Below are 22359 nucleotides of genomic sequence, written 5' to 3'. Positions count from 1 at the left end.
CCTCCAAGCTCAAGATGTTTCTCATTCCTGGTGAACTCGATGGAGCCCGCCACAGATAAGATGGATCTTCCCAACAGTCCGCCCACCAGGATGGCGCTACTAGCAACACTTTTTGTAGAAGAAGAATAGTCTGAACAGGTTTATGGACTCGTTCTCCCAATTCCTGGCTACGTCGCTACTCAAAGAGAATGTCAACCAATCGTACCAGCAAGCGAGTGTCTTAGGGCAGAGCAAATGATCCTTGGAGAACGGACAATTCACTTCGAAGAGCCTCTCGAGGAGATGAGGAAGCGGAAGAAAGAAGACAAAGAGCACGCAGAAGGCTACACAGTGAAGTGATGGGGCAAAAGGAAGCTGCCCAAGAGCCTCGACTGCTGTGAAGAAGGAGACGGCAGTGACTTGCAAGGCAACGATACAAACGCGGATTGCGTGCACTCCTTTCAATATATATATCACCGGTTCTTTTGTTTCTTCCGTCCTTCCTCCCATCTTCCCGTCAAACACTGTGTAACTTCTATCGAGACATCATGGATTCAACCTCCGCATCATCTTCAAGCAATTCCCCAGGGCCCAGTGCTCCTGCGCAGCCTGACGTGGACCAACCACCGACACAGTCCGCCCCACCGCCAGCCTCTCAATCTGATCAACTCCTGCAGGTTCAGACAATTCTCGAAGACGTCGCATCTGGCAAGGTTCACCTTCCGCAGGAACTCGTCATGGGCTTTACTCTTTGTCAAGACTCCTGGCACCGACTTCAGGGAGACCCTAACCTTGAGTTGTGCGTTGGAAGGTAAGTGTCACCACTCTCATTCTCTGACATTTGTACTGACATGTTTTCTTCAGGAACGAACTCTGCGTCGCATACGATGCCTCACTTTCACTTGTCACCATCAAGGCAGGACCTCCGCTGAACGACATGCACCGTATTATCCTCGAATTCCTTTCGGATCTCCAACGTCGTACTCGATCGACCTTCGCATCGATGTGAAATCTAAAGTTCGATTCGGCTCAGTCGTTGCCTCAGAGACTTCAAAGATGCATATGTGTCAACGGTAAATCAACCTGGGTCATCAATTCAGTGAGACTAGAACGATACTAACATTTGGGTAGCCCGCATATCATCATCGAAATCGAGCGTGGTCGCAGTCTTTCTCAAGTCTCTGCGCTTTGGCCCCAATCTATTTGCAAGGCAAACCCGAGCTTCGACAAGTCAGATTGCTCAAAACCATGGAGGCTGCCGTGTACGCAGGCTCAACCTTCTGCCCACACATACATTGTTTGCTACGAACTGCAATGAGATCAGGAGAGATGACGCAACTGGTGGTGTTTGGACGGTGTTGTCAAGCTAGTGGGCGAAGCCACATTGCCATGGGAGATGTGGGAAGGAAGCGAGAGTATTCAAACACAGGTTTTGGCTATGGGGCTGATACTGAGCTTAATGTAGTCGAGGAGCTCAGGGTTCTCTTGAGGCGAGCTGCATGTAACGATTCTCACTGGCAGGTAAGGGCTTAGTGCTCTGCCACCGACCAAATCGTTCGAGCACCAACATAGAGCCCTGCATGCCTTGCGCATTTCCAAACAATAAGGCTCTTTCCACCACATGAGCTCCAGGTAGACAATTCAGAAATGGTCTTTCGCCCCCATCATCGGTCAATCCCAGCTCTTTCTTATTTTGCTTGTCAGAGTGTGACTGACCTGAAACGAACTCATGCACCCCCTACGAAACCCTTACCCACGAACATTTTTGGAAGAGCTCTAACCGTCTCTGCGCCGACAGCTACGCCGCTGTATACAAAAGGCCCTCGGAGAACTTGTTTGGGTCAATTCTCGCTGTCAGTACGCATTACAAATGAACCTAGCAATGTGCCTATGAAGCCATGTCATGGTTTCTTGACTCTAAGATTGTAGTCGTATCTGGGATTCGCATGTGGCCTGCAACGGCTTAAGGGGAATCGACTTGCACGGCCGTCATTATCGTGATTCTAGGGTGTCACGTCACAAACACTCAAACAGGGAGGAGCTACTTGTTTTTCGTTGATGAATTTCTCTGCGTTGAGCTATCTAAGCTTGTCCCAATTCGCGAGCCAAGGTGATCTTGAAGGCCCGTTCGTCCAGTACCGGGTTGATTGAGTTTGCCAATGAATAGTGCTTCGAAGACATGATGGTCAGTTGATATGGCGTCAGCTTCGCCCGCCCCAGCACTCATTGTCCGGCTTCGTGTACTGAACTGCAGAATACCCAGATTCGCTTTTTATATAGATACCTCTTCACTCTCTCAGTCTCTCAATCCCTCAGATTGACTCTTCTCATAGCCTGCTCTGACCCGAGCGAGGGAATCGCGGTTCTTGGGTTCACCACAGCGTTGATAGGAGATCTTCCGCGGACCGTGTAGGAGCTTCGTCTTGGAGAGTACGATCGAGGTTGTTGTCACAGAGTTTATGGGAAGGCCTTCGAGTCGAGAGGTCAAGCTCTGCCAGATGCTGAACGATCGAGCCTTCGGTAAAGATGAGACGACCACCAAGTCGAGAACCCGGTAGGAGAGAGCATTGAAGGTCGATATCAACAGTTAAATGCTGGACGATCGAGCCTTCGAGTCGAGAGGTCACGAAGCTTCGACAGATGCTGGACGATTGAGCCTTCGGTGAATATTGGACGGCCACCAAGTCGAGATCCCGGTAGGAGAGAGCATTGAATGTCGACATCCACAGTTTGCGAGTGAGGGTTCTAAGACGGGAGACGAGATGGATGGCTTTGCTCGAGGAAGAGGAAGATGGGATGGCCAACAAATCGAGCTCCCGGTAGGAGAGAGCATTGAAGGTCGACATCCACAGTTTGCGAGTGAGGGTTCTAAGACGGGAGATGAGGTGGATGGCTTTGCTCGAGGAAGAGCAAGATGGACCATCGTCTGAACCTGTTGCAAGCACCTGGAATCCCCATGCCAGAAATCGCGAAGATGCGCGATTGATATGTTCTCCGCGGTAGAGGTCTTTTTCCAATCGATCATCTCGTGGACGAGATCCTTTTCCAACCTCTCATCCCGTGGACCGACGCCCCCGTTGCTGCATCGTGAGACCAGTTGCTGGTTCCGTGTCTTTTAACGAAGTGGTCCTTCTCGAGTCTCTCATCCCGCGGACCGACGCCATCGTACTCCTCTTTCCATTCGTACTTTGCAGCGTCGTGAGACCAATCGCTGGCCGCATGTTGGCTGATGGCAACCTCATCGGCTTCAGCTTCGTCTTCAGCCGCGGCTTCGGCTTCAGCATCGTCAGAGCCACGATGAGAATAAGTGGTTCAGCTCGGACTCGATCGCGGGCAGGATTGATGGCTTCTTTCGAGAGGCGACCGAAAACCCTTCCATCACCAATTGTTGGCGACGAAGAACGGCAAATCAGCAATGATTGCGCCCACAATCCCGGCGATGCGGTCGTTTCGTCGCAGAAGTCGGGGACCAGTGACGCTTCTTTGGTGCGTGGTGCAATTCCCGATATGATATATATATACATAGAGGCAAGCAACCCATCTTGGGGCTGTCAAGCTCTTCGTCGATGCGACGTTCAGGGAGACGGTTGGGGTAGTCGCTTGTCTTGATCGCATCTGCGTCTTTCTCAGACAGGTCCATCCTGGAAGCAAGGTCAGTCAGAACCTTTTGGAGAGTGCTTCTTGATGGACATACTCGCTGGACCCAAACCCCAGGATGGATGGGATCGGGCTCGGTTTCGACCGCCAGGACAGGTGGGATCGGGTTCGGTTTCGACACCACCAGAATAGGATGGGATCGAGCTTGGTTGAGGCGAGCTGTCAGACACAGCAGCAAGGGAGCTTTTGAAGCTGAGTATCCCATCACATGCTGGCTGGGGTTGGCGAAACTTCCAGGCAAGTGAGCTGGATCAATGTCTGCAGCGAAAGAGCAGGAAAGCGGTGGAGTTTGATTCTGCTCCTGATCCAGTAGAGAGCCTTCATTTTCTTCACTGAATCCTGGTCTTCCGAGACTTTGGCGTTATTGTCATTGCTGGTTGCATCAGTCTCTGTCTGGGCGTCAGGATTCTTGGAGGAATCATACCTTGGAACGATCCCGAAAGACTGGCGAAGGTCTGCAACATCTCGAGGAGAGACCCATGTGTCTGTATTTATATAGGTTTTTGGTGAAAGTTGGAGAGCTGGAATTTGCAGCTCATGTTCGTCGGAGGAGAAGACGCAGGTTGGTGCCTTGTGTGTTTGGAGGAACTTTGGTGGTATGATCTGGCCTCGACACCCGTCTAATTTAGACTGGTGTCGAGGCTGATGTTAGAGTGGTGGATCATGGTTGGAGGTCTGGCAAGCTTTTTGGCCTGATGGTGGTGAAGGGGTTGGAGAAGTTTGATGAGCCGAGAAAGTTTCCATGATGAGCAAAAGTGCAGGAAGCAGGAATGCTTGCAAAGTGTGTCGAACGGTGATGCTGAAGATGAGCAGGAAGAAGGAAGGCTCAGCAAGGGAAAGAAGAATAAATAGTCCATCCAACAGGTTCAACCTGAGGGTAAGGCTGTGGACTAGAAAGTCTGTTGAATGAATCATCACTGCTTGTGATTCTTTGACGAGTATCTCCAAGACCCTTGCCATGATAAGCAAGGGTCTTGGAGAGAAGAATGAGTCGCGAGGTGTATTGGGTGATGGTGCTGATGATGATGAGGAGGAAGAAGGGTGGAAGGGGGAAAGAAGCCGGCTTAAGTAAAGACGCGGTGGGCGTGTCCCGAACCAAGACTGCTGGAGGGGTTTTCACTGCCTTGGGAGATTCACTACTGCCTATCTCTCTGTGACGCTTCTAAGAGTCACTGGGAGACTAACTGCCCCCACAGGTGTTCAATGGAACTCGGCAGAGAGTGACAAAGAAGCTGTTGGGCCATCCATTGTTGACGCGTCGTTCGATCTTCAATAGAGACAATGAGGACCCATCAGCTGCGTACCCGGGCTCTATCCTGCCTTTGGTACGTCACCAAAGACCTCTCTATAGCCATAATGGCAAAATGCGCAGCATGCGGATTCACAAGATCGATCTCCTGTAGTGGCCAGTGAGGTGCAAAGGCGGGTGGCTCTACGTCCCCAGATGGACCTGTGGAATGCCTAAATTACACAATAGGAACTCCTTCCCATAATTGAGCAAGGATATGGTATAGGAGCTTCTCCAACAACTGGGCATTTCTTGTTGCAAGACCTATTGCAAAGTGTTCGCCAACAGCCTTTCAGCCTTATGCAGCAAAGTGGAGTCGCAGCCTGACCAGTTTCAGCATGTCGCAACAGCCGTATACAGGAAGACATCTGGACCACAAAGCTGCAGAGTCGATGGCAGGGTGATGAAAATGGTACCTAGGTGGTCTCATGACGCGCATTAACAATCCAGAACATTTGGGACGCGCCTTGGTTTTCTTCGGGGCGGTGATATAGGCTTGCAGTGGCGATGGACTCGCCCAGCACCCATTCGTTGTATGGTCCTCCTTCATGCTCAATACAATGCCATCCCCAACCAAGATTTTGTAAGGGCTAGGATATCCAGCGCGAGTGTGCACCTTCAAGGTTGAAGACAGCGATCCGATCAAAACTAGTTTCCATGGCATGGCGTTTCCCTTTCAATGGATTTGTCTTTGCAGATTGCGTTGCTTTATCTGTTTGCCCGACCGAAACGTCGCCGCGCATTCATAATTCTGCTTTGCGCTTGTCGGTGTGGGCTGGCGGTGAGCTTGATGCGCTATTTTTCACAGAGACATTACACACGTGGGTCATGAAACGAATTGCATTAACATTTACGTCCCTCGCTCTCTCTAGTTAGAACGACATCTCGCCTGTCTGTCTGCTCGTCCCGAGAACAGACAGGAAGAGAACTGGCTGGTAAGATCTAGGAGAGCACGCAGGGGGAAGGGGGGCCATAATGGCATGGAATTGTGGCAATGCCTTTTCTTATTGTATCTTGTCTGTCTTAGTCTGCTACACAGCGTCTGTGACTCGCATCTATCAGGCCATCAGGCTAGCCCTTGAATGAAATGGTTCAAAGTCATGAGAACCTATCCGCTGCCCTGGGAAACATAAACAGTGAGGACGCTTAACGGCACTGACCAGCATAGTCTCACACAGTGAACGTGAGAACTCGATCGTTACTGTGTGATAGTGCTTGGTCTCAAGTTGCAGGGTTTAGGGGCATGGTTTTGAAGCGGTATCATTCATGATTCCTTGCCATCCACGATCTTGAAAATCTCTTCCACAGACAACTCGATGGTCTTCTCGCGGAGAGACGGTGGGACGATATGATACGGGGCAATATCCAAGAGGGAGATTTCCAGTGGGTCACCGGGGATGAGGGCACCGTTCTCGTCGCGAATAACCTAAGGGCAAAGGTTAGTAGCTGTCGCAGAGAGGCGCAGGGATATACTGACTTGATCGTGAACTTCCAGCTCTCTGGCGCCAGAAACATCACAATTGCAGAGCTTCCACGTAAGGAGACTGACCTTCTTGGATCGGGGATGGTCGAAGTCGATCACAAGCAGCCATTGTACGCTTTGCTCACTTTGCAGAAGATGGAACTCAGCCAGCTCTTGGAGCCTCGCACGCTTCTGCGAAAAGGCAATCTCCACGCCGACACCATAGGAGGGTAAGTCGTCATTTCTGAGAAAGCCGTCCATTTGGTGCATCCCACTGTTGCTGTCTAGTGGCTTCGCCCCGCCCCGGTTATAAAAAAGCATGTTATGCATAAATGCGTGTTCCCTCCTGGAAGAGCCCAGACGGAATAGCTTGTTTCGCAAGGCTATGGAGAGGCCGAATAGGTAGTGCTCGTGAGCATCAGAGAGAATTTGGTAAGCAAATGTATGGGTTTGGGAGAAGTAGTCGAATCTGTTCTCCAAGGTCAGCAGGACTCACAATTTGGACTCCTTCCCTCACTCGGGCATACCGAGGTGTCCGATAGATTGTGGCAAGACTATTTTTGAGAATGACCCAGTCGTTTTCTCCAATTTGGTACTCTGTCCAGATGGACTGCTCATGAACCCGGGGCCGGGTGTCATCAGTCAGCATAGAGCAGATGATGAGGGGGACGATAGAGTGATCATTTGAACTTGTTGACGGATTCATCTCGTTCATGCCACCAGCAACGCTCACTGAGGCCGAAGCTTGGTGGGGGACAGGGCTGGTGATTGACCCAGGCGGGGTTTGAGTGGTATTGTCATCTCCATTAGGCTGAGCAGAGGAATCCATAGTGAGGATCAGTTTCGGACAGAGGAGGGGAGACAGTGGTTGATGAGATGAGAGAGAACAACAGCGAGAGAAGTGATGCTATAGACAACACGTATGCGGAAGTGCTATTCACGTACGGGGAGATTTGCCTGTGTAGTGAATGATAGTGGCTTCACCACATTTGCCTGCCGGTACAGGAATCTCTTCTCTTTGCGCACAATTTCACAGCACATGGTCGGGAAGAAGGCAGTTGGAGTTCACCTCATTGTTCCCCGCTATTCATCGTGAATCCTGCGTGCCCTGCAACCAACGAATGTGATCAAGTCAACTAAATCCAAGGCGTTCACCAGCGCGAAGAGTTGTTAATGATTGACGCAGCTGAATCAAGCTGAAATCACAGCTGTGCGGTCCTGAACTTTCAGGGCAGAACAAGCAAAGGGCCCAGTTAACTTCTATCTGAACTGGAACAAGGCTCTTAGCTAGCAATGCCGAGAACGGAATCAGTATCAGCATTCATCCTGCTCGTTGAAACCAAAGCCAAGTGCAGGTTTCAAGTGCATCTGAGATGGTTGATCCCACCACTGCAGCCACCGCCAACAACATATTACTCTGGAAACAAGATGATAGGACCGAGTGTGGTCTTGAATGAAGAACACAAGAGCAAGGAGTTCCGAGTTCATTGGTCGTGTGACCCGAGGAATCGAAAGATGGGACTATGTGAACTCCCCTCCGCCGTCCTTCCCTTGTCTGACCGCTCTATTCAGGAGATGTGCAGATGCATCTCATCCCAAGCCTGCGTTCGTGATCGGCCTGCATTGTTCATTATCCGCTCTTGCCCTGAGATCTTTGGTGTGGCAATGATTCCCCATTGCACATGGTTCTTGGAGGGTACCTCTGAAGTGGGGATTCACAGGATCTCGGTAAACTTCATCTTGGGTTAATTTGTGGAGGATCTCGCGGGCTGGCGGGTAATGCGTCTGCGGAGGCGGAACAAGGCGCCTCTCAGCGAAAGATCCGAGAACTTGCTGCAGGCCTCAAGCGCCGCATCCGCATTCCGGAGAAGAGATCGTCCAATCTTCCAAACTGGTCACCGTCATTGAAATGTTATTCGACCGAAACGCGAAAGGCTTTCCCCAACTAGGAAGGAAATATCTTTTGACATGACGACTAACACCTGAGTTCCACTGCCGGGAACTATTTGTCGATGGGCTATAACCAAGTAAGCCACCAGCCGTTCGCCTCAGAAAACGGCTTGACGACACTCTGAGCCAATCAACAGGCACCTCATGCCCCAAGCACATAAAGAGAGATTGTAGAAGGGCACGCAATGCATGCGGAACTGCACAGAGTATGGGAAATGAATGTGAGAGCGGTGGAGGGAAAGGTAATGGAGGTTGAAAGTGTGCCATGACTGGGGAGGATCTGGATATTGCGCCCTTTCAAAGGTCCTGCAAGGGTGTTAGGTAGAAGCTGGGGAGGAGAGGCGTCAGAGGGAGAATGGTTGAGGAGAGGGAAAGGAGATGGGCGACTATCATCTCTCCCCTCCCGTCAGTTGGGTGCCTCTCTTCATAGCACTGTGTTTTGGGGGTCTCTTTAACTAAACCTTTAACTAAATTTACTTGAAGCTCTTACCTAACGATCATTTATAGGTAAGCCTAAAGATCCCTTCAGGGTATGCGTTATGTATTCTAGGCATGCCTAATAGATACCACGACCAATGCCTTGCAACACAAAAGGCGCCTAACGAGGGAAGGGGAGATAGGCACTTGGCTTGAACCCACAGGCCAGAGCCAGTAGAAGCACGGGTCAGGCTTTGCATGCTTCAAAGAAGAAAAAGAGGTCGAGAAAATGATTCCAGCATGAGGGGGATGCTCGTCGCCGACGATTCTGAGCACGGGCCACCCACCCCCACGCATTCCTCGTATTTGATTATGTGTGATTGCAGCTTGCATGCAGGCGTCCATTGGACTGCGAATGTATGAGGCATTTTTGCTGCCAATCAGCGAGCAGGTGGCCGGATCAGTCGGCATCGTTGGGCAGCAATGCATTCGAGAACCACCAATCACTTGATGCTGATAAGGTGCCTGTCGCCATGCCTGGAGGTGATGAGATGATTGGGTAGTCAGTGCTTGATTTGCAAATACCTACGAGGCATGGTGATTCCGAAGGGGGATGATCCGACTGTGCGTTGTCCTTGCTTGTGATGCGCTGTCCATTGCCCTGCCCAATGCTTGCCCTGCCCAATGCTTGCCCTGCCCAATGCTTGCCCTGCCCAATGCTTGCCCTGTCCAATGCTTGCCCTGTCCATCGCCCTGTCCATCGCCCTGTCCATCGCCCTGTCCATCGCCCTGTCCATCGCCCTCTCCTCTGCGTTGGCCTCTGCGTTGGCCTCTGTCCGTTGTTCTTCCTCGTGACACGCTTGGATTTCCACATGCTCTCCAGCGAGCACTTTGCACCGTCCATTGGCTGCCCACTGTCCTTTGTTCTTCCTTGTGACACAGTGTGAGTCCTTTGCACCCGTTTGTGTAACAATTATGGTCCGTCGAGTATCTCCCCCGACTGTGGGCTGGTGTTTCGGAGAGACGATTGGGCCGGATGGCTTTCCGGTGCGCTTCTGCGTGGGAGTCGTCCCCCGAATGGCTCCCCCACTGTGATTGATGAGCTGTTCTCTGCAACTGTCCAGTCCTTTCTCGATACACAAAATGATGTGCGGAATGGCTCCCCGACGTCTCTTGCGCTACTCATTTTGCTCCTTTATGACTGGTCCGGGTCGTCGGGTGACCTCTCGTCGGGTGAGTCTCCGGCCCTCGATTCTTGCTAACCCTACATTGTTTCTCTGTCAACTCTTCGTTGTTCTCTTGTGGAGCTGTCTGTCGATCTCCTCTCCCAGTATCGGGGGTGGCTCCTTCGAAGGCTCCCCCGAGTGTCTTTGTGGTGTCCTTTGCGCTTTGTGTAACAAGGAACCTCGACATAAGTTCCACCGAGTTGTGCAGCCCTCGGATCTAGGGATTGCCGTGGCTAGGGGTGTTTTCAGTGCCCGTTCTCCACCAAGACTCGACTGATGTTTGCACAAAATAGTTATGCAAGGCGAAGAAAACATGATTTGGCATGCCAACCCCAAATCCAGCATGCCGGCATTCCAGCACGTCGACGCTGGCACTTCACCTCCGTCCCCGAGATCAGCGATGCACACCACTGACTCGTTGGCTGCTCTGCCCCCGTTCCCCTTTGGACACGGAGGCTTCGTGCCCGCTGCCTGGCAGACATGGACACTCGGACCAATTGCTAGCACGGACATGGACCAGCACTCAAAGATCCGTCGATGCTTTCTGACTCGAGAGTCTCTCCCTCAATGATTGGCCATCGCTAGGGTCCCCTGCCGTGTGTGAATGGTGCATTCCACGAAACGGTCGTTGTCAGGGGGCGCTGTGTCAGTCATGGTCCCTTGCAAGTTGAGAACAAGCATCAGTCTTCCCTTCCACAACGGTGATAGTGCGAGTCGACACCTGTTGACTCGACCAACTAACCTACTGACGCTCTGATCTCGGTCCCTCATCCTCTCCACAGTTCCTGCCGACATGATCGGGAAGCTTCCTCATGATGTGGGGTTTGGCCCAGAAATCAATCCGGAGGAACTTAGCGCTGCTCGACGGCTTCCCTCCCCAATGGCTAGAACCTGAAGCTACGGCAACAAAGTGCAGCAAATCAGGACAAAGCCTTTGAACTTCTCGGTTCACTCACATTGTGGGTGTCCAATGGTCTTCAAGGAGGTTTCGGGTTGAGGATATTTGGCCATGGAGTTGGTAGCCGCGTAACCGCTGCAGCCATTAGACTTTTACCTGGATTTTATCCACGAACCGCAAAGCTGGCATGGCATACGATTCTCAATGTCACGGTTTGCCATTAGTCACACGAAAATGCCAAGGATCACGAGGCTGCCACACAGCCTCGTCGGACTGAGCGCACACAACCAGGTATCGCTGTGGCTAGTCAGCAACGTTTTCAAATAGATCCTTGTACTGAAATTGATATCATACTTGCACTCTAGACAGCTGTGAACAGCGTGATCAGGTTGCGCTGTGATACTCAATGCCCTGATCTCCCCAACCGCCGATTCCCACAGAGGTTTTCATCGTCAACACAACCATCGACATTCTTTGTATTGGTCGTTCCGCCTTCTGTCAACCCAGTGCCGGTAGCATGTCTAGTTCCAACATCAATGACTACAGGACCTTCTTTGCGCCTAGTCTGAGTCACAACACGATGCCTCCTTATTTACTGCCAACTCCGCCCTGTCCGACACACTGGCTGGAAGATTTCTTAAGAGAAGACGGCAGAGATCAGGGAGTGATACCACGTACCGGGGTGGAAGCGCAGACGCCCGAGTCCCTGCTGCAGGGGTAGACTGCAAGATATGTTGTAGCTGGGAACCAAACAGCCACGATTGACATATATTTTTGGACCGTCTTCGCAGCCAGCATTGAGTTCCGGGAGTTACCTTTACAGCACCGCGGCGAAACAATCCAAGATTGTCAACGACGTTCCTCAAAGATGCCAATGTCTGATCCCCAGTTTCGACTCTGTGGTAGCGGTAAGGTTCAGGCCACAAGATTGCACCTGAGTCAGGCAGGACCCAGCCTTGTTCGCACACGACAGATACAATTTGTCCATCTGTGGGTGTCAGTCGGCCTCATTGAAACCAAGCAAACTTCCAGAAACCCGTCCCATCAACCACTATTCATACTCTTCAACGTAAAGTACATACAGACGAAAGACAACTAGGTTGAGGACAGGACTAACTCCTCGATCTGCCTTAGCTTGCTTTGATCTAATGATCACCATAAATTGAGACCTTGGCAACTTCTCTCAATACATGTCATTCACAGAGGCTACTTTTCATCTGTGTTGGACACTCGATGAATCGCTCTCTGAGCCATGTCCCGACCCATTGGGAACGTCAACTTGTTGAGTGCACCCGCGAAGCCGAGAAGCACGACCAAAATCCTGTCATCCTCTTCAAGATTTTTCACCATCGATTCACCTTCACTGACGGCCGCAGACGTACCACCATATGAGCTTGACCTCGTCCGCTGCGAGCTGACGGATGTGCAGAGTGATTGACTCACAGACTTTGGTGTCGAAACGTGCCTGGTCGCGGAGTTGCTCCATTTCGACACTGCAAGGGCAACGGACGGACATGTCGAATGGGGGGATGTGACAAGGGCGGCCGGTTCCTTCGGTGACCCAAAGCGGCAGCTTGGTTTGTTTCACCGCAATTCCTTCGACCTTTGGCTCGAACATACTCATCGCGCTTCAAGAAATGTAGGACGCAGATCTCTTTCGTGGACGAGCGGAAAAGGATTGCACAGGCGCTTTCGACAAAGCTTTCGGCCATATGCTGCGAGGATTGGAATCGAGAGACTGCCACACCGCCGATTCTTTTGGCGACTCGAGCACTCACTACCCCAACGATATTGTCCGTGTTCTGGTAATGCTGAGGGCGGATGCGCGTGCCTAGGGTATATGACAAGTGCGCGCAACAACGTGAGTGCGCACAGGCTGTGTATGTCGGTAAGTTATTACATCTTGTACCATGCAAGGCTGTGACATTGGGCGGCACAGCCTAACATCTTCCTCTGAGAGTCACCCTCCTCTCGAGCGTTCAACTACCCACGCTCGCCATGTCGGAAAAGACTGAGGAAGATGTTAAGACCTCTCTTGCGAGCCGACATGATCCACCGTGTCTTTGATCAAGCTCGATGGGCAAGAGGTCCGGGGAAGGGCCCCAGGATATACAACCATAATGAGGCCCTCGACGCGTGGTGAGAGGCCTTTTCAACCAAAGCCCGACGTTTTCCCTCGACAGCCTTGCAAGCTCCTTCGGGTACAATCATCAATCCGTTACCTACTTACCCACCATCTGCGCCAACGGGTTAGCACACATTTGCGCCAAGAAATCTGAAAGAAGTGTGCCAGAGGAGCGCAGCAAGAGAGCAGGGAGATTCGAAGAGCGCTGAGGCCACGCACATACCTCTGAGGTGGTGTCACAGGCCTCATCTCTCAAAGGTTGAGGAAACATGCAAGCGTTGTCTGAATGCTAAAGGTACAAAGCTATGACGCCAAGTTGTACGCTACGGAAAAGGCGGACGCAGTCTGAACTGGGTGACGGGGACAGAGGTTGTCAAGAAAACGATGCCAAAACTAAAAGAAGGACGGGCAGACACCAGGAGGGATCCTCGCCGGCTGAATGGATCTCTTGCCGCACCACTCTATCTTTCAGACCCTTCTCTACCAAGTAGTGATTACGACTTGTCAAAAGTTCTAGACGTCCAAGATATAACTGAAAACCCCTTCTGTCCCGTGCACAAGGGCACGCTGACCACAAGAGGACCATCGGGGGACATCCACGGCAAGCGAGACGACTATGAGACCGCTCAGTGGGGCAGACCCACAGGCGTTGTCTTCCAAGGACAAATGCTTTCATTGTTCAAGCGAGAAGACCCGGGATCAATGCACTTGCGCCTCGAAAAGGTGCGGTAAGCAGTCGAGGGAAAGGATTTCCATGGGCCGAGCCCAAGATCAAGCTGTTCTTCGTTGGCATGGACGGCAAGGGGGTACCGGTGGGGTCGGTGGGTGCCGTGAAAAAGGGAGTCCGCCTGGGGCATGTTTGAGCTTTACATTGCCGACTCCCAACACTTCGGTGCGTCCGCGTTGACAATCACAATCTAAATGCTCCATGTACACTCGGTATTCCCACCAATGGAGGATGAGGACGACTTCGACGACTCGTTCTTCGGCGACCAGCATGCCGACTCACATACAGAGGACACGAGTCGGATTCCAATCTTGACTGTGGTGGCAGCCATGGAGACAGCGAAGAGAGAGGCGACGATGATTATCGAATCGGACAAGAGGAAGAGGAAGGTATGCAAGACGACAGGCGCGAGATCGGAGATGGTCCCGGCGCAGACCGCGAACTGAACGGCGGATTGTCACTCAGTCAGGAAACCGGAGACATAGCGAAAGAGAGCAGTGCAAGCCACTGTACGTCCAGTCATAAGAATACCAATAATCTGCAAAGCGACACAATCTATTCTCCGTCTCCGCATGACTCTGATGACAACATTATCTTTCGGTCGATGCGGGGGCCGAAACCCGACATGATGGAGGGTGATGTCAAGGGAAGAGGGGGATCCGCCGAAGATGTTGGCGTAAAAGACGACTCGACCAACGATGAAAACATTGCTTCGTGTGAAAAGATGATGCCGCGCAAGCTCCTATCTGGCAGACCTCTGCACGGCGGCGTGGCATTGAAGGATGGCAACCCGACCTCCGAGAAGCTTTCACAGGAAGAGGCGGAGATGAAACAGCGACTCCTGCGACTGGCACATTACGACGGAATGATGGAAGACGAGAAGTTTGCCTACAACGCGAAATGGCCAGAATGTACACAGCGCCTGTCTCAGCCGCAAGCTTGTGAGGTTATCAAGATATTCGACAAAGAGGCGGAGGTGGGTGGTTGTCTCCTCGCGGATGTCATTGGAACAGGCAAGACCAGAATATCCATTGCCAAGATTGAAGGCAAGAAGCATTTCACGACGCAATTGCTGCATTGGCGGGATCACAAAGAAAGCGTTTGGTCAATCCCCAGTCCGGGGAGCGTTATCCAGTTCGGGATACGTTCGACTTCTTGTGCGTTTGTACCTGAAGCTCCCCCGACTCGTGAACGACTTCCAGTTTTCGGAATCCTCGCCATCACCACCCCATCCAAGGCTCTCGGTCAATGGGAATCGACGTACGGAGATATGATCGAAAGCTCCCGGTCGGATTTCTATGTCCAACACGAGTCGAGCACGCAACGGTTGCGCGATATCCAGCGAATCTGCGGCAAGTACAAGCAACGACAGAAGCAGATGCCCAAGGCAGCCCAATTTTGATGCGGCAGAGGCCGGTTATGGAGTGGGTCCTAGTCGACTGCCACCCAGAACAGAGGTTCATCACGGGCATGATGACAGATTTTGTTTTGTATCACGCCGTGCGCGCGAAGCGGGACCTGTGGAGATGAAGCTGGGGTATGAGGTACAGGTACTTGTGGAAGACTACACCCTAGACGAGCGGAATGAGAGGAGAAGGGAGGGCTCCAAAGCGCACGAGACCCCACGGACTTGCTCCCGAGTCCCTCAACATAGTGCGCCGCTGATCAACCACGTCTCAGCGACACCATCCGCATTGGGCATTGCAGCGTACCAGATCCCGATTGCGATCATGCACCGAAATCACCCGCACCTGTTTGACAAACCCGAAATTTGGAGATTCACAGGAGGGCGTCCGGCCGAAGGCCTGGAAGCGAACGGAGGTCTGGTACCGACTGAAGTTCTTTACAAGCACCCACCCCGACGAGCAGGTCTGATCACGCTGGAGAAAACCCCTGAGGACTGGGAAATGGAGGCGAATCAACTGCAAGACGGCGGCCGCCACACCGGTGCCAAGGTCAAGGCTGAAGAGGCTGCGGCTAATTTCGCAAGCCCATGAGCTAAATCGAAGCGTTGTCTGTCGTCCGGCTCAATCCAGACTTGTGGGAGGACAGCGAGACTGTTGTGTGGTTCCCTAAGCAAACCAGCAAAACAATCGACATGAATGTAGGATACGGAGGCGAGATAATCAAGGATCTCAACCGGAATGTCCAGCGTTCGTTGCGGGATTACTTCAAAAAGCTCTCGTCCGCGATCAAGGCCCAGCTTGACGCGCAAATGGACGACTATCAGAAGGGCAAGCGGAAGGACCGACCAAAGGACCTTTCGATACAAGACCTGGAGAATGCCGTGGTGTCGAAATTCAAATGTTCGAGACTTGATCTCTACTGTGTCGACTTTCATCGGCTGATCGCGCAATCAGAAGGAGCACCATGACTGAAGACATGTGGTTTGAACGTCCTGAGACTTCTCTGGTCTCTGCTCGAACGGACGACATGATCAAGTTTGGGAAGATGAAGATACTGAAGAAGATGCTGTGGACACACGAGCCGTACTGGGCTAGCGATCTGTCGGAATCGGTTCTGCGCATGACCCCGAGGCTCCCTGGCGCACACGTCCTACAGTGTTTCCTGGTCAGGTATTATCCGCAACAGTACGTGTGGTGTTACGCCAGTTTCCCCGTGGAAGAAAAATTGCTGTACCAGAAGGGGTTCAATGGTGAACATGAGTACTGGTGGGGAATAATAGGACAGCCACCCTCGACGACCGATATCGGGTTAGGGACATTTGCGGGCGTGTGAGGATTATGGCGTCTGCGATCGACGTCCCCAGTGGCTGCCGGGTGATATCCTTGGGACCGCCGAGTGCACTGTACCTTTACCTTTATGGAAAAGTACGTGTCCGCCAGGCAAATTCTATCTTCAGCGAGGTGGTAAATTATCAGATGGTCAACACAGACCGCAAGATGGACCGCTACTTCCTGCCTCAACAGCAATCGGAGAATGCTGTGGCAAACGCCACAAAAATCCTCGGAGCGTTGGGAGAGGGTCGGTTGGAAAATTAAATGCCAAGAGCTATGTGCAGCGAAGCTGAATGTCGAACTGGGAGATATTGTCGGATGGCAAAGACGGATGCTTCACGCGCATTTAGGCTAGGCGACACAGAACAGACATGGGCTAATTGGGGCTGGTGGTTGCTGAGAAGACGAGGCAAGCTGGTTGCTGAAGACGAGTCAATTGGAAGGAGGACTGAGGCTGTCCGCAGCTTATCCTTGACAACGAAGACTAGCGTTCATATCGAGGCGGATCGACTTGCCTAGCCATTTCAGCGTAGGGTAAGGGGCTGCATGACATGGTTGGCGGGCGAGGCGCACTACAAGAATCGCTGCGCGACGGTCCACTATATATTCCATTGAGCTGTTGCAATCTTTAGCCCTGGGTCATGGAGGTAATTTTGAACAACATACAGAGGCGTCTGGGACGATACTCGACTTTCATTCGGCACTTGAAAATCGATGTCAACGTGGCGGGGTCAAGCTTTGTGGATCGATTACTGAGGATGTGCAAAATTCAAGCAGAGTTGAGTGCCCGACACGCACGAGGCTCCTTCATGCATTTGCGAACCGTCAGTCATTGTCAGTCGACTTGCTTTCGCCGCAGCACCGCCGCCTCCCGGAGCATCACAGCCCAGATGAAGGAGATCCTGTGCCGAACCTATCGTGACAATTGCTCTTTCTCATGCACAGATATTCGTGATAAAGTGAGGAGATTCGGGAGGGTGAGCGTGGCAATTGCCAAATAAAAAGCCGCAGAAATATCTGCAGCATGACTGACGCTTCATCCGAACATACGGGAGGCGCATACCGACTCTGATGGTGTCGAGTGGCTACTGGTGGATTGAGAAGGGAAGGCCTGTCTGTGATGGTGTCTGAGGAGGAAGAGGTGCTCTCAGGTAGAGAAAACAACCGTTACGAAAGCGCAAAGAGAAAAGCTGCAGTACTTAAATATAGAAACTATCTTCAAGCTCAAAAAGGTACCTCTGTCCAGATGAAGTCCGTTTAAGCTCGGTGGGTATATTATACTATACTATGGCATGACGTCAACTAACGCCTCGGCAGCCTTGCCCTTCGTAGACGAGAGAGCCCTACACATGGTCCTTCAACTTCTGCTGTATTCCTGTGGCAGGCACGGCCTAGGCAGAGGATAGATAGCGCCTTGGCACCGAGGTGCCTACAGATAGCCGAGCGCCGGTCGCTCTGGAGATAGTCATGCAAGCATTCTCGAGATCTTCTTTGTGCCTCCACAATTCCACTCTCATTTCGACGGACGAAGAAGCGGCAGGTAGACGGAAAAATCGAGATGGCGAAAGCAGGAAGCCCACGCAAAGAATTTTCATTGATTTCAGCCAAATGCGGTAAGACTGTTGGTCTTCAAGGAGTTGCAAGGGATGATGAGAGTGATGGCGATGGCCATGACGGTCTCGGTGAGGACAATCTCTGGATGATGGGTGAGTACCGACAGGGAGCACGCTGGGGAGAATCTACTTCGGACCTCTCTTTTGACATACGGGGGTGGGCTGTTGGCAAGCTGGGAGAAATACCCAGTTGTCTTTACCAGACCTTGATGTGCGAAGCGGTTCACAGCTGTGAGCACAAGAAGGTGCTCGTGAAGACCTTTTTGACGGTGCTAATCGACACTTTTCGGACGTGTCGGAAATTGTCTGTCGACGAGGTCAAGCACTTTTGCCTACGATCAGATCCCTTGTGCTGCTTTCTGGAGTCGATCTTCCCTTCTGGCGACTGAAACATGATCAGCGATAGGATCCCCTCTCTTCGAGGTGAATGTAAGAAGCCGCCAAGGTAGCGCCTGGTTCCACTGGCGCAGTGAATGTCACTGTCGCTGTCGCTGCAGAAAAATGACAACGCCGCCTTCATTTTTATGACGACTTTCATGGATCTTCACTTTATCCCCCCGTTCTCCGTGCTGCATCAAAGACGTCCCTCTTCAACACAAGCTTGAGTTTCCAATCAACAGATTTCACCACATCAACAGCACAAAATGGCCCCCTACCTGCTTCGGCTTATCCTTATCTTGTTCACGCTCTCCATACTAAGCATCTCAACTAAGGGCATCCTCGTCAACATCCCTCCAGAAGTCTTGGGGCGCATGCAACAGGCAACTACGGACTGCATTAAACTAGCAACTTTAGTTTCGATCGTTTTCGCCGACTGCGATCCAGTGTTCCAGCGGTACTTTCCTGTCGGCGACGCGCCCTTTGTGGAACAGGTATTCCGCCGAATCGCCAACTTCCCACCCGATGCCGTCCTGGAACTTACCGACTTCGAAACGATCATGCAGCAACGAGCTGACGTCGGCCTAGATCGGCGGCTTATCGACCTGCTCATCACATATGACAATCACCCAAACGGAATTCAACAATTTTGCGACGACGACGATGACACCCTCGGTTTCTTTACCTTGCTCACCACTGGTGAACCCTGCGTGTGTATCTGCCCATACACTATGCGGGCTTTCCCCGATGAAGAAGAGATTAACAACCCGCCAGCCTGGGCCCGGGATGCGGATGGGAACCCACTGCCTGGGTACGGATGCGATGGTCTCGGCGACCACGATTCGGACTTGATGTGGTTCCCCGGTGCAATCCTGCTACACGAGCTGACCCATTACTCCAACTTTTTTCAAGACATCCCGGGTTGGGACAATTTGATCGGGTTCGACAGTGCCGGGCAAAGATCAATTGACGACTGGGAAGGCCCGGTCCCGCCATTTGGTTACGGCGCCTTCTACGCGCGAATCCTCCAGTACCTCTCCACGGTCAATCCGGCCCAGTATGCCGGCGGGCATGAAGCCATCAACAACGCAGACAGTTATGCAGCATACGCTTTGTCGGTGTGGTGGCGGTGGCGATGTGGGAGGGAGTTCGCCCCGTCCGTCAACAGCGCCGACACAGATAACCGAGTTCCGCCTCCGCGTCCGGGAGCTTCTCCATAGTCACCGCCTCGTTACGAAAATTGATGCGCTTGAACAGGTCAGCCATCTGGAGAAGTGCAGGATAGCATTCGAAGCTCGAGACCTTGTCCGTTGGATCAGATTTTCAACGGCAATCAAGCACCATGTGTATGTATTCGCATACACAAAGCAAGATAGACGGCAGAGAGCTTTACAATGCGCCATTGGGACAAACAGAGTAGATGGTGGATTGCAATAACTCTGGGAGCTCCAGACAGAAGAGTGGAAGCTTCTCTTCGTGTTTCATTGAGTTTTGACTGACTCGGAAATCAAAACCTGCGACTGAGAGGCCCTGGCTCCTGTCTTGTGTTTTTTGTAGCATGTGCTTGCATGTATGTGCTGTATTTTTTGCGACTGCTTCATTGGTCTTCCTCTTCCTTTGTCATGGATTTCCCGATCTATATCAACGTGTCTGCGCTTCTTTCTCCCTCCAGGAATTAACTTTCAGTTGCCTATTACCAGCCAGCACCATGTCTTCCCCAGTCGGAAAGGATGGATCGCACTGGGTCCGCTTCCTTGGTGGACAGGAGGAACGTTCCTCTTGGGTCGGTGGATTCAATGGGTGCGGATCCTGCGTCCAGCCACCAATACAAGGAGAAGAAGAGGAGGATGGAAACGGAGGAGGACCGGCGACTCGGGAAGGAGAAATGAACGGGACAAGGACCGGTAGTCAACCAATTTGGGTGGCTCGATGAGTGGGAGTGCAAAGAGCTCGACAACTCGGTAGTTGATGCCGAGCGCTACGATGTCTGATTTGGAGAGTCGCCTTTCCGATGTTGTTGCGGCTGTTGCTAAGGCAAAAGAGGCGTCTGTAAGGGAAAAAAGTGGAAGTGTCTCGTCTTCGAGGTGAGGTCGAGGAGTTGACCGAGCGTGCTGCTGCAGTAAGTTTATTTCGCTGGTAGTGCTTCTGGAGTTGGAAGTTGACGATGGGGCGAGTTGAAACGCTCTGATCGAGAGGAGGTTGGTACGTACATGTCTGTGTGGAAGTATGTTATTGATAGTGCGGTTGACTATGTTGGGGCCACCGCGTATCATTATTCCAATCTGTCTATTGCTGATTACGAGTGGATGTATCATGAGCTGAAGCCCGAGGGGAGGAGTCTTTACGGAGGCTTCAGTGCTTGTTGAGAGAGTGTGTTTGGCTTGTGTGTCAGTGCTTTCGGGTTATTGTCTGGTGGTGTTGCAGTGTAGGGGGGACCCATGGGCTTTGCCTGTGGGGGCGTGGGCGCTGCCAAGAGATCTTTTTCCCTTTTCGGTTACTTGGTTGCCTAATCTGGGTTTTCGTTACCCAGCAATGTGTGGTCTGTGGAACATCAGCTGTGGTGCGGAAAGTCAGCCTGCCATGTGATGTGCAGCCTTGCTTAGTTATCCAAAATACGGTGAAGTTTTGAGTGCAGTTACGGTGCAGCACATTGCCCCAGAGACGGCGAGATGGATACAAACTGGATTTGAGGGCAATTACACCGCTGGGATGCGGGAGAACCGGAAAAGGGATAGATAGACGATGATCCTGGCCGGCCATGAAGGTAGGAGGGATGCACCAGACTTCGGAAGTCAGTCGTCGGACACGCAGGTTGGGTTAAGCGGGACGATGTAATTCCACCTGGCTGGGCTACGTGATCAACGAGCTGCTGCGTGATGCGTAGTCTGTGGTGTTTTCGATGCTGGGTTTGGTTGAGCTGCATTCGGTCCCAGTGGGCTTTTCCCATTTCTTCTCTTGGAAGATACTATATATCCAAACATCACACCACATACACAGACATTCGTTTTCCATGCTTGGTTGAGTTGCTCCACAGAGATCAGAACGAAATGAGTGAGCTCCAGATTGGCTGACTGGCAAGAGAGGATCAGCTCCACTCGCCTATCTACATACCTCCTCAGAGACAAAGGTATATATGCAACAGAACGGCAGCAGGAGTAGGAAGGAGAAGATGAGGCGGGGAGAAGCAGAAAGTACTTGGTAGGAGACGTAACAGTAATGGGTGAGACAAAACCTTCATGAACAGGACATCACGCAAACGGTGTACCTACGTACACACGCTCTCTTCCTTTTTCGTCGGTCTGGATCATCAGCGTTTGAAATAAATCCAATGTGTCCTGGATGGAATGCGGTGAAATTTACCACCTAGCCAATACCTCAAGGGCCAAGATGTCTACCACCTCTGAGAGACCGACCCTTCCATCAACACCAGCCAAGTCTTCAGCGCGTATCAAATTTGCGCAGTGACAACAGTGGGCTAGAGAGGATCCCGAGGGAGGCACAAAATAGAAGCACTTAGCAATGATTTGGAAAATTGCTGGTGTCAGGCGAGCGCCCTCTCTGGCTGTAGGCAATGACAATGAATAGATTTTCGTCTACTGATTTGTCAATTTTGGAATTGGCAGCTTGGGGAGCGGATTGGAGCTTTCGGATTTTCCACCTGCTGCATGTCGGCAAGAGCCATGCTGGAGCAGCCAGTGTATATGTGGCCTATGGTTCCAGCATTTTCGCGCGAACATGGGCATAGTGGTGGCTGTTTTCACGGTCGATCCCACAAGCTCGTAGTCGTCCGCTCATGAGCCTGGGAGAAACATGTCCATTTGCACCTTGTGTTGCAAGTTTGTAAGGCTTTCAGTATTCCAAAAAAGACGAGTTCCGCTCGCAGGTACTCGAAGGTGATGCG

At 51.8% G+C, this 22359-nt stretch overlaps 9 protein-coding genes across 9 annotated transcripts; 6 read left to right on the top strand and 3 right to left on the bottom strand.

Moving 5' to 3' along the window:
• Positions 1-527: 527 nt before the first annotated feature.
• On the top strand, positions 528-988 carry Z520_11730 (uncharacterized protein; the record flags this gene model as incomplete). Its single annotated transcript, XM_016782218.1, has 2 exons — positions 528-790; positions 844-988. The coding sequence occupies 2 exons, from the start codon at positions 528-530 to the stop codon at positions 986-988; spliced, it is 408 nt and encodes a 135-aa protein (XP_016626677.1).
• Positions 989-3000: 2012 nt separating this feature from the next.
• Positions 3001-3619, bottom strand: Z520_11729 (uncharacterized protein; the record flags this gene model as incomplete). Its single annotated transcript, XM_016782217.1, has 2 exons — positions 3001-3254; positions 3502-3619. 2 exons carry the CDS (start codon positions 3617-3619, stop codon positions 3001-3003), a joined length of 372 nt encoding a protein of 123 aa, XP_016626676.1.
• A 2569-nt stretch (positions 3620-6188) lies between these two features.
• On the bottom strand, positions 6189-7215 carry Z520_11728 (uncharacterized protein; the record flags this gene model as incomplete). Its single annotated transcript, XM_016782216.1, has 3 exons — positions 6189-6350; positions 6402-6855; positions 6914-7215. 3 exons carry the CDS (start codon positions 7213-7215, stop codon positions 6189-6191), a joined length of 918 nt encoding a protein of 305 aa, XP_016626675.1.
• A 4868-nt stretch (positions 7216-12083) lies between these two features.
• On the bottom strand, positions 12084-12363 carry Z520_11727 (uncharacterized protein; the record flags this gene model as incomplete). Its single annotated transcript, XM_016782215.1, is given in 2 exon segments — positions 12084-12240; positions 12260-12363. 2 exon segments carry the CDS (start codon positions 12361-12363, stop codon positions 12084-12086), a joined length of 261 nt encoding a protein of 86 aa, XP_016626674.1.
• Positions 12364-13386: 1023 nt separating this feature from the next.
• Positions 13387-15131, top strand: Z520_11726 (uncharacterized protein; the record flags this gene model as incomplete). The annotated part of the gene is made up of 2 exons (XM_016782214.1): positions 13387-13730; positions 14018-15131. 2 exons carry the CDS (start codon positions 13387-13389, stop codon positions 15129-15131), a joined length of 1458 nt encoding a protein of 485 aa, XP_016626673.1.
• A 124-nt stretch (positions 15132-15255) lies between these two features.
• On the top strand, positions 15256-15726 carry Z520_11725 (uncharacterized protein; the record flags this gene model as incomplete). The annotated part of the gene is made up of 1 exon (XM_016782213.1): positions 15256-15726. The coding sequence occupies one exon, from the start codon at positions 15256-15258 to the stop codon at positions 15724-15726; it is 471 nt and encodes a 156-aa protein (XP_016626672.1).
• Positions 15727-15827: 101 nt separating this feature from the next.
• Z520_11724 (uncharacterized protein) lies at positions 15828-16468 on the top strand (the record flags this gene model as incomplete). Its single annotated transcript, XM_016782212.1, has 2 exons — positions 15828-16035; positions 16110-16468. 2 exons carry the CDS (start codon positions 15828-15830, stop codon positions 16466-16468), a joined length of 567 nt encoding a protein of 188 aa, XP_016626671.1.
• A 5-nt stretch (positions 16469-16473) lies between these two features.
• Z520_11723 (uncharacterized protein) lies at positions 16474-16731 on the top strand (the record flags this gene model as incomplete). The annotated part of the gene is made up of 1 exon (XM_016782211.1): positions 16474-16731. The coding sequence occupies one exon, from the start codon at positions 16474-16476 to the stop codon at positions 16729-16731; it is 258 nt and encodes an 85-aa protein (XP_016626670.1).
• Positions 16732-18724: 1993 nt separating this feature from the next.
• Z520_11722 (uncharacterized protein) lies at positions 18725-19678 on the top strand (the record flags this gene model as incomplete). Its single annotated transcript, XM_016782210.1, has 1 exon — positions 18725-19678. The coding sequence occupies one exon, from the start codon at positions 18725-18727 to the stop codon at positions 19676-19678; it is 954 nt and encodes a 317-aa protein (XP_016626669.1).
• Between the last annotated feature and the right edge of the window lie 2681 nt (positions 19679-22359).

The sequence above is a fragment of the Fonsecaea multimorphosa genome, assembly GCF_000836435.1.
Source record: "Fonsecaea multimorphosa CBS 102226 unplaced genomic scaffold supercont1.42, whole genome shotgun sequence".
NCBI lineage: Eukaryota > Fungi > Ascomycota > Eurotiomycetes > Chaetothyriales > Herpotrichiellaceae > Fonsecaea > Fonsecaea multimorphosa.
Note: the sequence above shows the minus strand (reverse complement) of the source record. Positions and strands in the feature narration are given on the sequence as shown.